Source organism: Phyllobates terribilis, unplaced genomic scaffold, assembly GCF_046119375.1.
Source record: "Phyllobates terribilis strain yellow unplaced genomic scaffold, ASM4611937v1 Scaffold_13__5_contigs__length_258822181, whole genome shotgun sequence".
In the NCBI taxonomy this organism is placed as follows: Eukaryota; Metazoa; Chordata; class Amphibia; order Anura; family Dendrobatidae; genus Phyllobates; species Phyllobates terribilis.
This window is the reverse complement of record NW_027362773.1, coordinates 217,753,129-217,768,991: the sequence shown is the minus strand read 5'-3', so window position 1 is coordinate 217,768,991 and position 15,863 is coordinate 217,753,129. Positions and strand designations below refer to the sequence as shown.

Below are 15,863 nucleotides of genomic sequence, written 5' to 3'. Positions count from 1 at the left end.
GTCCTCATCAACACCCACACCAGTGTTAATGGATCAATCACTAAAACGATGTTAGCTGCTCCTTTTAAGGCAGGACTGCAATGATGTTGAAATGTGTTTTGGGGGTTAAAGTTCATTTTCTGGGCAAATATTGACTTTGCACGTACAGTAATTGCTGTTAAGCTGATCACTCTTTGACATTCAGGAGTATATGCAAATTGCCATTACAAAAAATGAAGCAGTAAACTTTGGAAAAATTACTATTTGTCTCATTCTCAATACTTTTGGCCATGACTGTACACTAGTGTGACCCCAGATTAAGGGCTCTTTCACACGTCCTGATATTTTCGGTACTGGAAAAACAGTAACAGAGATATCAGTGCATATGCATGGCACACGTGCAACAACCGTGTGACGCATCAGGAGCACACGTACTGGCGCTTGGGAATCAGCGGTACAGTTAACACTGTTCAAGTGCCAGGTGCTGAACGCTGCCCTCATCATTGTTCCCTGCTGGCGCTGTGATCAGCACCAGCAGGGGACAATGTTGGGAGTAGTACTCTGCTCCCGCAGTGTCCAACTGTAAAAATTAAAATAAAAAAAAATAAAAAAATCCATAAACTCAACTGTCCCAAGTGTCCCCCGCTGTAATCCATGCGACCGCTCACTGTGTGTGAAGTCGGAGTCCATTTTAGCAGGGCTGTGGAGTTGGAGTCCATTTTGGTGGAGTCAGAGTCTGTATAAAATGGACTGACTCCAACTCCTAAAATATATAATAAATTGGGTCCAGTAGTTCAATGCAGTTTGTGGGGAATATTTTTCACAAGAATTTGGGAAAGTTATGAAATGTCCTATAAATGTCTGTCCTATTCTTGATCTAAGGGTTGTAAGGCAGCGGTGTTCACACCGTGCAGTAACTGAGGCAGTGACCCAAGCAAGTCCAACATAAACAGCTTTTATTTCAGCAACTCACGGGTTAACAGTCTTCCGGTCAGCAGCCGGGTTAACAGGAAGTCCATACACAATGGTTGCCGTGGGCAATGGCCGCGCCGGGCCGCTCAGAGCCTGACAGGTGCAAAGCCTTCCCAGGCGTGGGTTCAGCTATACACAGTCCTGTCAAGTTTTCCTGCTATCCTCCTAGCAGGTCCCAACACTGAACACTAATCCTTAGTGCAGGGTTTTTAAAGGACCTGTGGCTTGTGCCACTGGAAAACCCGGGTTGGAGGGAGCAGGGCGCCCGACTACCTTCTGGTAGCCTCCCCCAAGAAATGAAGGCCCTGCCGGGTTTTACTTAATCTGCCTTAACCAGATAGCCTGACCAGGTCAATGCTCAACTTCATTCCTGCATTGCAGCCGCAGGAGAGTTTGTGACTACAATGCACTCCAATGGATTTAATAGGTCTCTGTACACATTCTGGGGAATATACAACGTCCCTCGTATAAGATCACGGTCACTGCCTCACAGGGTCTAGACGTTTAGCGGAGATGAATCTGTGCTACAGTAAATTTGTAATTTAAACATGAGCCATGTATGAGGGAGTCTGAGTCGTGGAGTCAGTGTCATGGAAATTGAGGAGTCGGAGGTTTTGCTTACCGACTCCACAGCCCTGCATTTTAGTGGAGTCGGTATAAAATGGACCGACTCCTAAAATATATAATAAATTGGGTACAGTAGTACAATGCAGTATGTTCTGTAAAAGTTATGAAATGTCCTATAAATGTCTGTTCTATTCCTGATCTAAGGATCTCTGCTTTTAGTTGAGATGAATCTGTGCTGCACTTTCTGTACATTCTCAGTAGTGAGGCAGGGCTGTGGAGTCTGAAGTCAGGAAAATTGAGGCGTTGTCAGTGGTTTGGCTTACCGACTCCACAGCCCTGGATACAGGACTGGACACAGGACTGGATAGAGTAAGCACATCATAAAGTTTACTCATCAAACAGGTGAGACTCGGCTAAGGGATAACCTAGAGTTTCCACACCTTAAAAACCTACAAGACCCAATATTTTGGAAAAAATGTAACATAACATTAGACCAAGTGTTTGAAAACAAAATGTTATTGTCACTTAACCAAATTCATACAAGGCATCATGCTCCTTATGGAGCTTTTTATAGACCTCTTTAATTGAGGCATGCAATAACACACCTGTTTCCTCACCCAAGGATGCGTATAATCAGGATATCCACTGATAGGGGTGCTCTTACCCAGAGTCCCATGAGGGAGATATCCACACATTATAAATTTCACCTAAACTAACATTGCATCTACTCAACTTTGTTGAAGGCAAACTGTCAACTGATTCCTTCAATAAACAAAGAACCATGGAATGACGCCTTAGAATCCCACACTGTAGTATTCCCAGCAGCAAATACAATGATACATCTTTCATCAGTCTCAGTTAACTCCACATAATGTATATCAATTTGGTAGACTACCCTCGGATGGTTGTCGTAAGTATGGAGAACTGGGTGCGGATTTCTGGGCTTTTAAATGGAATTGTACAATAATAAGAAGATATTGGAATGAAGTGACATATTATCAATGCTAATTAGGGCTCCAATCTATTGTATTCCAAAACTCTATCGTAGAAGAAGAAATTTGGCCGTTATGATAAAATATTTCTCCTTGAAACCAAGTCATTTGCCAGAAAGGTCATAATACTGAACTGTAAGAGCGTTTGTCACAGATGTGTCTGAGGTGACAGTCGCCTTGCAGTCGGTTGCAGGAGATCTCTACGTTTGGCATTAGAGACATCTTCTTAGAGGCTGTCTCTAGGACCCAGCGGCTACCTCCCTCTGGCTAATTAACACCCTGCCTGAGTGTATAAATACCTGCTGTGTTTCAGAGGGAGGTGCCAGCGATATTCATTACTACCAGTGAAACCTTTAGCAAGAGCAGTATATCATCCTCTCGCGAGCTTGAGGACATGTGCACATTTGTCTGGAGTTAGTCTAAAGCTAAGCAATTTCCCTGTTTGTCCACCCGTTATCTATAGTGTTTAGTGGAGATCGACTAGTGCTCATCTCCTCCCTTCCCTTAGTCATGCGCCAGGGAAAGAGGGCGAGGCACGCGTGCGGCGATTGGTCAAGAGCCAATACAGGGACATTAGGGGAGACAGGGTGACGCTAGATCAACCTAGGAAATCTCAAGTTCCCCCTTTCCCTAGAGTCTGGGCTCCCTTTCGCTCTTCCCTTTGTGTTGCATTAAGTCTTTCCCAAACCTTAAGTGACAGCGGTGGGAAGGGGGGACCTCCCACGTCAATTAATGGAAAAAGTTGGTCAATCACGTGGTACCATATGAAGATACAGTATACAGAAACACGGGGAGACCTAAAAATAAACAATTTGGGGAAAGTGGTGCGATTCACCACTAATACACTTATCTCCCTTACCAAAACTTATATCCCATCACTGATCTCTTCACTTTCATGCTATATACCCAGATATTCCAGGTTTCTAAATACATGAATGAGATTTTCAATCTTGAATGGACCAAGCAGTGTGTACTCTTTAATTCAATTAATGTGTACTGTGATCTCTGCAAAAATGCACATCATTCTGATATTTCTGATGAGAGAAATGTCATAGATGATGCATTTTACAGTATTCATGTTATCTTTTGGCAAGTGTGTGACACAAAACCTGGAACATGGTTTTGGAATCTACGGATGTTTGAAATTAGATCCGGATTTATATTTTCAGAATGTATGATTATACCGTTTATTATGAAGAATTGTTCAATAAAGCGGGTTTAAAGGAAAAAAAAAATTCAGACCACCACGTTTGCTGTATATTCCCAGCCTAATGTAATTAAAAATGACAATTATGTTTGCAGCATTATTAGGAGATTTGATATTTTGCATTTTTATTTCAGATTAGATTTTCAAGTACAACCTGAACTACGGCCTATGCTTTATACACTATACCGGATGACAATTACTTTTTAAAAATAAATAAAAAGATGAGAATTTGCAGCCACAATATGAAACTTTGGGGGATTTTATTAGTCCTTTTAATTTAGAAGACAAATAAAACAAATGTCATTTTTATGATCTAGACAAAATACAATTCACAATGCAGATGCGTGGCATCACTGGACGCTGAGTGGCTAAGAATGGCAATTATAATTTTTGTAACTGAAATTACGAATATTATCTTGAATTTGCTAATAAAAATGTAGAAAATAAGACGACAATGAAGGAGCTGACCTCTGATTTTAAACAGCACTATAATCAACACTGTCAGCAGACCGTGCATTCAGGGAACAGAGCCAGCTCTCGTTTGTGTTTCCCTACTGTTTCCATAGCAAAGGCCAATGCATGCGTAAGCTAACCAAAGCCCAGCGACTAGAAAGGAAGCAGTGAAGGTCACAATGGGATAAGCTCTGTATTTGCAAGGTAGCTCGAAGACAAACTGGTACATCCGTCTCATTTTATCTCTTATTCAACCTGTGAAATACTAATAAATGCTCACAGTTCTGACAATCATAATAAAAAAATAAAAATAAAAGTAGCGAACACTTATCCTCCCCCTTGATAAATCAACAGAAACGCACATAAAAAAAAACAAAAAAACTTTTCTCTACTTAGTAGACTATTCTCAGCTTCACCGACTTAACATGGTGTACCTGCTCCCCCGAGAAATCTATGGAGAGGAGAAGTGGAAGCAGCTAGAAAGATTGTGGCACAAAGTTGCTGCCATTTGTAGAAACAGTTTTAAGATTTCATCCCAGTACTGGATACACAGCAACACTGCTAAGTACTTCTGTACACGGTTCTCTATGTTGCTGCTATTGTGTGCGAGAGAGACAGGAGTGGGATCTCCTCTTCTGTGTATAGTGTATAAGAAACATATGGACCAGTCCCCATCACAAGTGTTTTACCATCTCATCCTAGTGCTGGATACAAAGCAACACTTCTCTGTACATCCATTCTGCGAATGCTAGTAAGAGTGTGTCTGTGTATAGCAATATACCATAAAGTGTTCGGTATAAAATGAGCACACCCCTGATAAAAACTAAGATTTTAATCAATATCTCACTGAACACAAGAACAATTTCCAAAATTTTGACAAGACTGAGTCTTATAGAATATTTTTTAACCCATAACATGAAAAGTAAGGTTAATAATACAACTTTCATTACAAAATCTTCAGGTTTTACTCAAATTAGTTGATGCAAAAATGAGTACAGTCCACAAGAAAAACTACTACATCTATGATTTTGTATGACCGCCACAATTTTTAAGGATATCAACAAGTTCTAGGCATAGAATGAACAAGTTGGTGACATATTGCAATATCTATATTTTCCCCATTCGTCAGGAACGAGCTCTTTTAGAGCCTGGATGTTGGATGGAGAGTGATGATCAACTTGTCTCTTCAGAATTCCCAATAGGTGTCAGAGAGACGCCTCCCCATTGCCTGTCACGCGCTGATCTGATGCTCTGCAGTGCAGAAGCATTGCAGAGTATTAGATCAGCAATCAGGGCTGGGAAAGCTGATGTCCCATATGGTGGCTATGTGAAAAAGAAAAAAAAAAAAGTTATATATCACAAACTAAAGAACCCCCCAAAAAAATTAATCCAATAAATACATTTATCGGTGTTTAAGAAGAAAAAAAAGAAGAAGAAGTACACCTATTTGGTATCGCCATGTCCAGAATGACCTGACCTATAAAACTGTCCCACTAGTTAACTCCTTCAGTGAACACCATAAAAAAATAAAATGAAAAACAAGGTCAAAAAATTATGCTTCATCATCATACTGCCGAACAAAAAGAGGAATAAAACGCCATCAACGAGACAAATGTAAATAAGAATGGTATAATTGAAAAAGTCATCTTGTCCCACAAAAAAAAAAAAAGCTGCCAAACAGCTCCGTCAGCGTAAAAATAAAAAAAGATAAAGCTCTCGGAATAGAGATATGCAAAAATAATTATTTTTTCAATAAAATAGTTTGTGTAAAAGCGCCAAAATTTAAAAAAAAAAACAAATGTAGTATCGCTGTAATCGTACTCACCCAAAGAATAAAGCTACCTTATCAATTTTACCACACGCAGAACAGCATAAAAAAATCCCCAAAAAAACAATTCCAGAATTTTTGTTTTTTTGTTCATTCTGCCTTCCAAAAAACAGAATAGAAAGCGATCAAAAGATGTCATTTGCCCGAAAATGGTACCAATAAATGTACCAATAAAAACGCGTCCCGCAAAACAACAAGCAGTCACATGACTGTCGGCATAAATATGGAAAAATTATAGTTATCAAAATATGGCTGTGCAAAAACTTGTTTTTACAATAAAGAGTCTTTTAGTGTGTGACAGCTGTCAATCATAAAAACTCAATATAAATCTGGTATTGCTGTAATCGCACCGATCCGAAGAATAAAGTCGCCTAATCGATTATACCGCATTAGGAATGGCGTAAAAATTAACAAAACTAATTCTTCACCTTCTGTTGATTTGTTCATTTTGCCTCCCAAAGAACACTGAGCACTCACACCGGGTTTTCCATGTAAAACTCTGAAATACGCGATTCAGACGAAAACCCTGGCAGAAGATTCCCCACAATGAGGCAGATGGAGGCATCGTGGTCGCGCATCTGGCTTATGATCCAGCAGTGTTCCATCTTGTTAGGTGTGCATAAAAGTGTCGTCGGCCACAGTTTTGCGCACTTCTGAAAAGAAGGACACCGCTGAACAGAGGCCAGCCGGAGTCTAGAGTAACTCTGCTGCCTCATTATGGTGAATGGATCCCTCGGGAGTTTCATCGGAATCACACGACTCGGAGATTTAGATGGAAATCCCGATCAAAGTGCTCAGCGTAGCGAAGAAGGATAAAAGTGATCCCAAATGTTATGTAAAATGTTCCCAATAAAAGCTTTAACTTCATTCTCAAAAAAAGCAAGTCCCCACTGTTAACGGAAATATAGGGGGTTCCACGTTAATGGTAGCACAATGGCTCTGGAAAAACTAAATGGCTCCTCGCCCTCCAAAAGAAATCCAGCGAATTCTGCGCTCCCAAATCCAAATGTCCTCCTCCCTTTTGAGCTCCCCAGTGTGCCTAACCCGCAGTTAGCGTCCACATTTGGCATTCCTGTAGGGATGAGAAACTGCCTAATATACAGGTGCGTTTCTCCAGAAACACAAGCTGGGCATAAAGTACTGGTCACTACAATTTTTATTTAAAAAAAAAACACATCATTACATTGACAGTGTATAGTTTGACTCAAATTGCTGAGTGTTAAAAAATTATTAACCCTTTCACCCCGAAGCCTGTTTGCACGTTAATGACCAGGCCATTTTTTTTTTTTTTTTTTTTTAAATTCTGATTAGTGTCACTTTGAGGTAATAACTCTGAAACACTTCAATGGATCACGCTGATTCTAAGAATGTTTTTTCGTGACATATTGTACTTCATGATAGTGGTAAAATTTATTTGATATGACTTTCATTTGTGGAAAAAAAAAAAATAAAAATCAAACTTAATTTTTAAGCCCTAAAATCAGAGAGATGTCACAAAATATAATAAATAACATTCCCCACATGTCTACTTTACATCAACATAACTTTGGAAACATAACTTTTTTCCGTTAGGAAGTTATAAGCGTTAAAAGTTGACCAGCGGTGGCACATTTTTCAAACCAAATTTACAAAACCACTTTTTTTTTTTTTTTGAGACCACATCACATTTGAAGTGACTTTGAGGGGCCTTTATGACAGAAAATACCCAAAAGTGACACCATTCTAAAAACTGTACACCTCAAGGTGCTCAACGATACATTCAAGAAGTTTATTAACCCTTCAGGTGCTTCACAGGAATTTTTTGGAATGTGGAAGAAAACAATGAACATTAACTTTTTTCACAAAAAATTTACTTTAGACCCAATTTTTATTTTATTTTTGCAAAGATAACAGGAAAAAAAAAAATGGACGCCAAAAGTTTTGCAATTTCTTTTCAGTAAGAAGATAACCCCATACGTGGGGAAAAAAAGCACTGTTGGGTGCACGGCAGGGCTCGGAAGTGCCATTTGACTTTTTGAATATAAAAGTTGCTGGAATAATTAGCAGATGCCATGTCGCGTTTGGAGAGCCTCTGATGTACCTAAACAGTGGAAACCCCATACAAGTGACACCATTTTGGAAACTAGACCATTCAGGGAACTTATCTAGATGTGTAGTGAGCACACTGAACCCCCAGGTGCATCACAGAAGTTTAAATCATTGAGCCGTAAAATAAAAAAAAATCCCATTTTTCCCACAAAAATATTTTCTTTTAGCCCCAAATTTTTTATTTTCAAAAGGGGCAACAGGAAAAATGGACCCCAAAATTTGTTGTGCAATTTCTCTTAAGTATGCAGATACCCCATATGCAGGGCTCAGAAAGGGAGGAGTAACATTTTCTAACGCAGACTTTGAAGGAATAGTCTGCGGGTGAAATATCGCTTTTGGAGCGCCCCTGATGTGCCTAAACAGTGGAAAACCCCCACATGTGACCCCATTTTGAAAAGCAATTTACTTAGATGTGTGTTGAGCACCTTGAACCCACAGGTGAGTCACAGAATTTTACAACGTGGATCTGTAAAAATGAAAAAAAAAAAAAAATTCCCACAAAAATGTTTTAGCCCTAAAGTTTTTTGTTTACAAAGATAGTAGGAAACAATGGACCCCAAAGTTTGTTGTGCAATTTTTCCTGGGTACGCAGGACACCCCAAATGTGGTTGAAATCTACTTTTGATGCACAGTGCAAAGCTTAGAAAGAAGAAGCACCAGATGGGAGTTCAGATATTGCTGGACTGGTTTGAGGGTGCCATGTCACATTGGTAGAGCCCATGAGGTGCCAGAACAGCAGAACCCCCATTTACAAACTACAGCTCTCAATGAGTTCAACTAGAGATGCAATGATCATATTGACACCACAGGTGGGTCACAGAATTTTAAACCATTGGGCAGTGAAGAAAAAAATAATTATAATTTTTTGTTTTCGCATAAGATTTTACATTTTCACACTGGGAAAAGGGCAAAAATGGCACCAAAATGTGTCCCACAATTTCTGCTGAATGTAGAAATACCCCATATGTGGCTGTACAGTACTGCTTAGCCACACGGCGAGACTCGGGAGGGACGGAGCGCTATTTACCTCCTGGAGAACAGATTTTTCTAGAATAGTATGCAAACTCCATATACAGAGCTCCGAAGTGCTAGAATAGCAGAATCCCCCCTCAAGTGACCACATTTTGTAAATGATACCCCTTTGGGAATTTATCTACAGGTGTGGTGAGGAATTTAACTACATGGGTGTTTTCCAGAAATAAGCAGCAGTGGATGTTGCTGAGTGAAAATTGCCATTATAGTGACCAGTACGTTGCGCCCAGCTCGTGCTTCTGGAGAAATGCACCCTGTAAATTAGGCGAGCTTTCATCGCTACAGAAATGCCAAACATGTGGACACTAACTGTAGTTTAGGCACACTGGGGCTCAGAAGGGAAAGGCAGCATTTGCATTTGGGAGTGCAGATTTTGCGGAATCTCTTTTCATAGCGCTTTTCCAGAGGCTTTGTGCTTTTTGTTGTGGATTAATAATAATTATTATTTTTATAGCGCCAACAAATTCCGCAGCACTTTACATTGATTTGAAGCTTTTGTTAGGAACACTTTACTTAACATTTTAGATCACATTTATCCTGTGCTCTACACTGAGCACTGATATTGGGGTTTTCATATAAATCTCCGAATGACGCATTTCAGATGAAACCACCGAGGGATCCATTCGCTATAATGAGGCAGCAGAGTTACTCTGGACTCAGCCTGGCCTCTGTTCAGTGGTGTCCTTTTCAGAAGTGCACAAAATTGTGGCTGACGGCACTTTTATGCACACCTAAAAAGACGGACACTGCTGGATCACAGGTGAGACAGCGTCCACAGTGCCTCCATCTGCCTCAGTATAGAGAATCTTCCACCAGGAGTTCTGTCTGAATCACGAATTTCAGAGATTTACACGGAAACCCCGGTGTAAGAGCTCAGAACAGGCCGAGGGATAAATGTGAGCCGAGCCATACTTTGATCTTTGGAAGGCAAAATGAACAAATCAGCAGAAGGTGAAGAATGAGTTTTATTTATTTTTTATGCCGTTACTCGTGCGGTATACGTGATTAGACGACTATTTTCGGGTCGCTGCGATTACAGATTTATATCAGGTTTTTATGACTGGCAGCTGTCACAGACTAAAAGATGCTTTTTATTGCAAAAACTAATTTTTGCATTGCCATATTCTGTGAAGGATAGTATTAGCAAATTACAGGCCTGCTATTTAAAACCGTGGTTCTCTGTCAGACATAACACCTATAAGAGGGTTCCTCAGTCAGACATTTCTTCCATTTTCATTCCGTTGCAGTGTCGGTCAAGCTATTTATACTAGCTAGATTTTTTCCATATTTCTGCTAACAATCATGTGGGGGCTTGTTTTTTGCGGGACAAGTTGTTCTTTTCATTGGTGCCATTTTCAGGCACACAACATTTTTTGATCGCTTTCTATTCTGATTTTTGTTAGGCAGAACAAAAAAGCAAATTTTGTCTTAATTTTCTTTTATGCCGTTCTGCATATGGTAAAATTGCTAAATCAGCTTTATTCTTCGGGTCAGTACGATTACAGAAATACTACAGATCTATTTTTTTATGTTTTGGCGCTTTTACACTAACTATTTTCTAGAAAAAAATTTTTGCATCGCTTTATTCCGAGAGCTATAACTTTTTTATTTTTCCACTGATGGACCTGTATGGCGGCTTGATCTTTTGCGGAAAAAGATGACATTTTTAGCGGTACAATTTCTATTTACATTAGTCTTTTTAATCTCGTTTTATTCCACTTTTTGTATCATGATAATGCATCGTTTTTTTGCCTAGTTTTTTATTCATTTTTTTACGGTGTTCACTGAAGGGGTTAACTAGTGGGACAGTGTTAGAGGTTAGGTCATTCCAGACGTGGTGATACCAAATACGCATACTTTTTTTTCTTCCATAAACATTTATGGGTACAATATACAGTATATTTTTTATTATAATTGAGATTTTTTTCTATATTTTTTTTTTTTTTTAAATGTTTTTTTTTTTTTTTTTTTTTTTGACTTTTTTTCACTTTTGTCCCACTATGGAACTTTCACTTTTTGCAGTCTGATTGCTTGTATAGCATAGGGATGCAGCAGCAGCATCACTATGCTATACAAACTGTCGGCCCTGCACTGACAGACAAACTTGTTAGATCATGCACGGCACATGATCTATCAACTTTGCTAGCTCTGGTGAACCAGATGTCATCATGACGACATCGGGCCCCGCGATGATGTCACGGGGTCTCCGATCCAAGGGCAGAGGGGCTTTATTTCCTCTGCCTGCACACTAGATGCTGCTATAGCAACATTTAGCGGGTTAAAGTGCCAGGAGCAGTGCGGGCACAGCCCCTGCCACCGAGTCCGCAGTGTCAGCTGTCAGAATCAACTGACACCCGGCGGAGATCGCCCGGGCACAGACTCCTGTGTGCGGGTGATCGCCATGACGTTCTTCCTGACGATGACCTATAGATACTGCAAATGTCGGGATGGGGTTAAAGGGGTATTTCCATCTCCAAGATCCTAGCCCAATATGTAGTAGGTGTAATAATTATTATTATTATTATTATTAATAATACATTGTAAAGCGCCTTGGAATATGTTGGCGCAATATAAACAAAGATTATAATATTATTAATCTCAAATACCTCCAATTAAAATAGCATAGCTCTTCTGATTCTTTGTCGCTTACCCTGTTGCAATAGCTAAGATATCCATGATTAAAGCCACTAAAAACTAAATTGTCACTATATGAATGGCCGTAAGCATTCGCTATGTCGCTTTCCCCATGTACAGGCATTGCAGCAGCTTAGGTACCCATCGTTACAACCACTCAAATAGTGAGAATTAGTTGTTAGTGGTCGTAACCATGGATATCTAAGCTACAGCAATGGGGTAAGTGACATAGCGAATCAGAAGAATTATACTACATTTCTAATTAGAGGCATTTGCTAATATTATTATAACACCTACTACATATTGCAATAGGATTTTGGATATGGGAAGACCTGCCAGTCAGGCCTGGCATCAACTTGGAGCAGTTTATCGATGACCGACAGTGGAGACATTTGGAACTTAACGTTTTTTTTCTTATGGCGAACACTTCAACATTTGAAGCACCCATACTAGGGCTTAGTCTTCACTCTTCTTTCCATAAAGTCTTTGCTTAGAAGATCTTTTCTCAACTGTAATGCAGATGGGGAGGAAATAATGTCTCCTCCTTAGAGAAAATCTGAACCACCACAGAGGAAAGCTTGTTGTTCTACCATCCCAAGGTAGGCCATAGTACACTTGCAAAATAATGGCAAGTATTACTTTGTCTGAGATGGCAAAAGCCCTAGTGATATATATCTAGGTTGAAGAGGTTTCTCCAAGCCTTATCTACTAGCATCTGTCATTACCAGCTGATTTTAAAAATGCCATAAGGTGATCCACATTGCACATTTTTTTCTTGATCCAACACCAAAGCTCAAGGAATCTCTCACTCCATAGGGAGGTCTTTACTCTTTCGTCCAACAAGGTTTGCTTCTTGATCCATTAGGACAGGAGGAATAACTGAAAAGTTCTTGAATAGGTCCGATAAAGGTGACCAATGATTATCATGTCTTGGATGAATGCAGATGTTGCATACAAAAGTAGAGATATTAGCTCAAATAGTGATTTCTGTTTTGCAATAGCATGGAGCCACCATTCCCAGCAGCAACCATCTCAAATATGGCCAGAGAAGAGGAATTAACTGCAAGTCCCACAGCACATGAAACAAGTGGTGTAAGTAAAATGGAGTGAACTGGATATGTGAAAAGTGTTAGATAGGTAGGATCCAACTACTGGGGGCCTATCAATAACTAGATCTTGGGCACTGTGTCCCTTGTTCCACCCCTGCTCCAAGACTACAGCCAAGGGGAATCGATTGGAGTGCAGGTTGGATATAAACTCTGCTGCTCAATTCAAAGTGAAAAGCACTGACAAAGATAGAGGAAGCTGAAATATCAGCAGAGCATTTGCAATTAAACTATTGTAATTCAGGAATTGGTCAGGCAGCATTGAGTTGTTTCTGGGATCATGTACTTCTTCTCATGCATGAGGTTGACCAATCATAAGCAGGCGGTGTCATGCAGGGGAGAAAAGAACACGCCCCCTCTCCTCACTGATCTCTGCAGCTTCTGAGTAGAAATACAGCAGAGCAGAGTTGTGCATCATTACAAACATTTTCAGGTCTTAACTCACAGCACTCTGTGTAGGAAAGTGTGATAGCGCTGTGAAATGTGATCTGGAAGGGTTGGTAATGATACATAACTCTGCAGCTACTGTGTAATGATACAGCAGAGCTTATCATAAATTCTAACAAACTTTATAAGCTAATATCTCAGCAACAGAGAGGAGAAATGAAAAAATAAAAAATATGCTTTACCCAGCTCTGCAGACATTACTTAATGGTAAGGCGAGTTTAACATGCTCAAACTTATGAAAGTTCCCCTTTAAAGTCATGACATAAATGTATTGCAATTTGAATAGACAGATAACAGAAGGAAGCAACACAGGGTTTGGGTGTAGCATGTAACCACATCGATCTACATAAGAGATACAGACATAAAACAGTGTGAAATTGTTAACGTAAAGCTATTTGGAAAGCCTCATTTTAGTTTTATTAGAAGATTTAAAAAAATAAAATAGACAACAAACCTCTTCGGGCTCAGATTTAATTTAAAGCTCAATATTCCAAGCAAAGGAGTTGAGAAAGCTTGCTAGAAGTCAGAGTGTAGAATGAAAAGTTTCAAACCTCACTTTGTACGTCTGTAAAGCTACATTCACACATTTGTGAAAAATATCCATATCCTGCTCGTTTTTTTTTTTTTATGTTACATGGATCCATTTACACATACATGAAAATTACAGATCAGAGCAGGTCCTTTTCTGATCCGATGTTGAGGATCAGAACTGGACATACTTACTGGGTTTGTGTGCCGTCCGAGAAAATATCTAACAGAACACCGACACTTCACACTAATGTATGAATGTAGCATTAGGGTGTGGGGAAGCTGCACAACTTTTATCACTCTCATATCATCATCTTCAGAATGCTCTTTGGCTGTTAAATTTAAGAGGCAAGGGCTTTTTTTTTGCTCACTAAAGGCATGATTTGATATTTAGATGCACATCTCATCAGCCTCTGCTCAATTACACCATCTTTCGGCTCTGCGGCATGAGCACTAGTTCACTGATATTTTAGACTTTTCAGGTTAAATGATTTAGTGACTATGTGCATGTAGATATAGGCATAAGCGGCATGTATGAATTAGCTCTTGGGGCATAGCAGTTATTTTTAAAGGGAATCTGTCAGCAGGTTTTCACTATGTAATCTGAGGACAGCATGAGGGTAGATTTCAACGATGTCACTTATAAAGTTGTGTGCTGTTTACTTATAATGAAGGTTTTATCAATAGGACATTATCATTGCCGTGACTAGCTGCCAAGTCGTCCGACCACACCCTCTCATGTGATAAGCAGCTCACTGCCTATAGTCAATGTACACAGACAGCTGTGGTGCGGGCGTTGTCTGCTTTCTCAGTTCTGTTGCATTACAAAATCTAAGAGCTCTGTGTCACAACTACTGCATCCAGTAAAATAAGTGACACATTGTTGGATTCAGGGTCTCTTTGCCAACATAATGCTGCTCAATCATTAGTTAAAAGCAACCATCACCAATGTGAATGGAGCTGTAGAGTGACTGAATGTTCCCATGGTAAAAATTAGTTAGCAATCTGAACTGAAATGGTCAAAAGAACCTAGTAGTCAGCTGCAGGCTACTTGCCTATAACTTAGGCACGCACATCCCAGGACACAAGCCATTAATATGTTTTCTCCGTTTTCCAAGTACATTTTCTCTTTGGCACCCCACCCTTTACATAGCATTTTAAAAGTGTAGTACCTTCACAATTGGGTGACCACCTGTAGCAGCCTTCACAGCTCCACGACTACCTTCTGTTTCATAGTGGGCTCGGTGATGAGTCTTTGGCTGTACCTCCACCTTCAGCTCACACTGCCCATAATGGCTGGGTAAGGGCCAGTCTAAAGGAGGCAGAGATGAAGTCCTAAGGAAGAGAGTGGATTCATTCTAGAGGCATCTGTTCACAAAAAATATATATATATATATATATATATATATATATATATATATATATATATATATATATATATATATATATATATATATATATATATATATATATATATATATATATATATATATATATATATATATATATATATATATATACACACACATACATATACACACACACACAGTACAGACCAAAAGTTTGGACACACCTTCTCATTTAAAGAAATTTCTGTATTTTCATGACTATGAAAATTGTACATTCACACGGAAGGCATCAAAACTATGAATTAACACATGTGGAATTATATACTTAGGCTATGTGCCCACGATACAGAAATGAAGCAGAAAATTTCTGCAGCGTTTCTGCATCTCCCTTGCCAGAAAAAAAGCATGCAGATTGTGCATGTGTTTTTACTGCAGAATACACTCGCATTCACATGCATATTCACATGCGTTTATGCATGCCTTTACGCATGAGGACTACAAGCACTTTCCAGGCGATAGCATCACTTGGAAAGTGCTTGACAACTAGGTCACACTATATAAATCCATGCTAACAGCATGGATTTATATAGTGTCACCGTAAAAAATAAAGCTATACTTACCGATCCCCTGCCGCGTGTGCTGCCGCACTCCTTCCGGGTTGCCGGCATATCGTGAGACAGC

At 39.6% G+C, this 15,863-nt stretch overlaps 1 protein-coding gene across 1 annotated transcript in view; it reads right to left on the bottom strand.

The window, feature by feature from the left end:
* NFATC3 (nuclear factor of activated T cells 3) overlaps positions 1–15,863 on the bottom strand; it is a 159,922-nt gene that overhangs the window by 77,287 nt on the left and 66,772 nt on the right. The window contains exon 3 of the mRNA XM_073659299.1: positions 15,006–15,168. Within this exon, the coding sequence (XP_073515400.1) occupies positions 15,006–15,168 (163 nt within the window). The remainder of the gene's footprint in view (positions 1–15,005; positions 15,169–15,863) is intronic.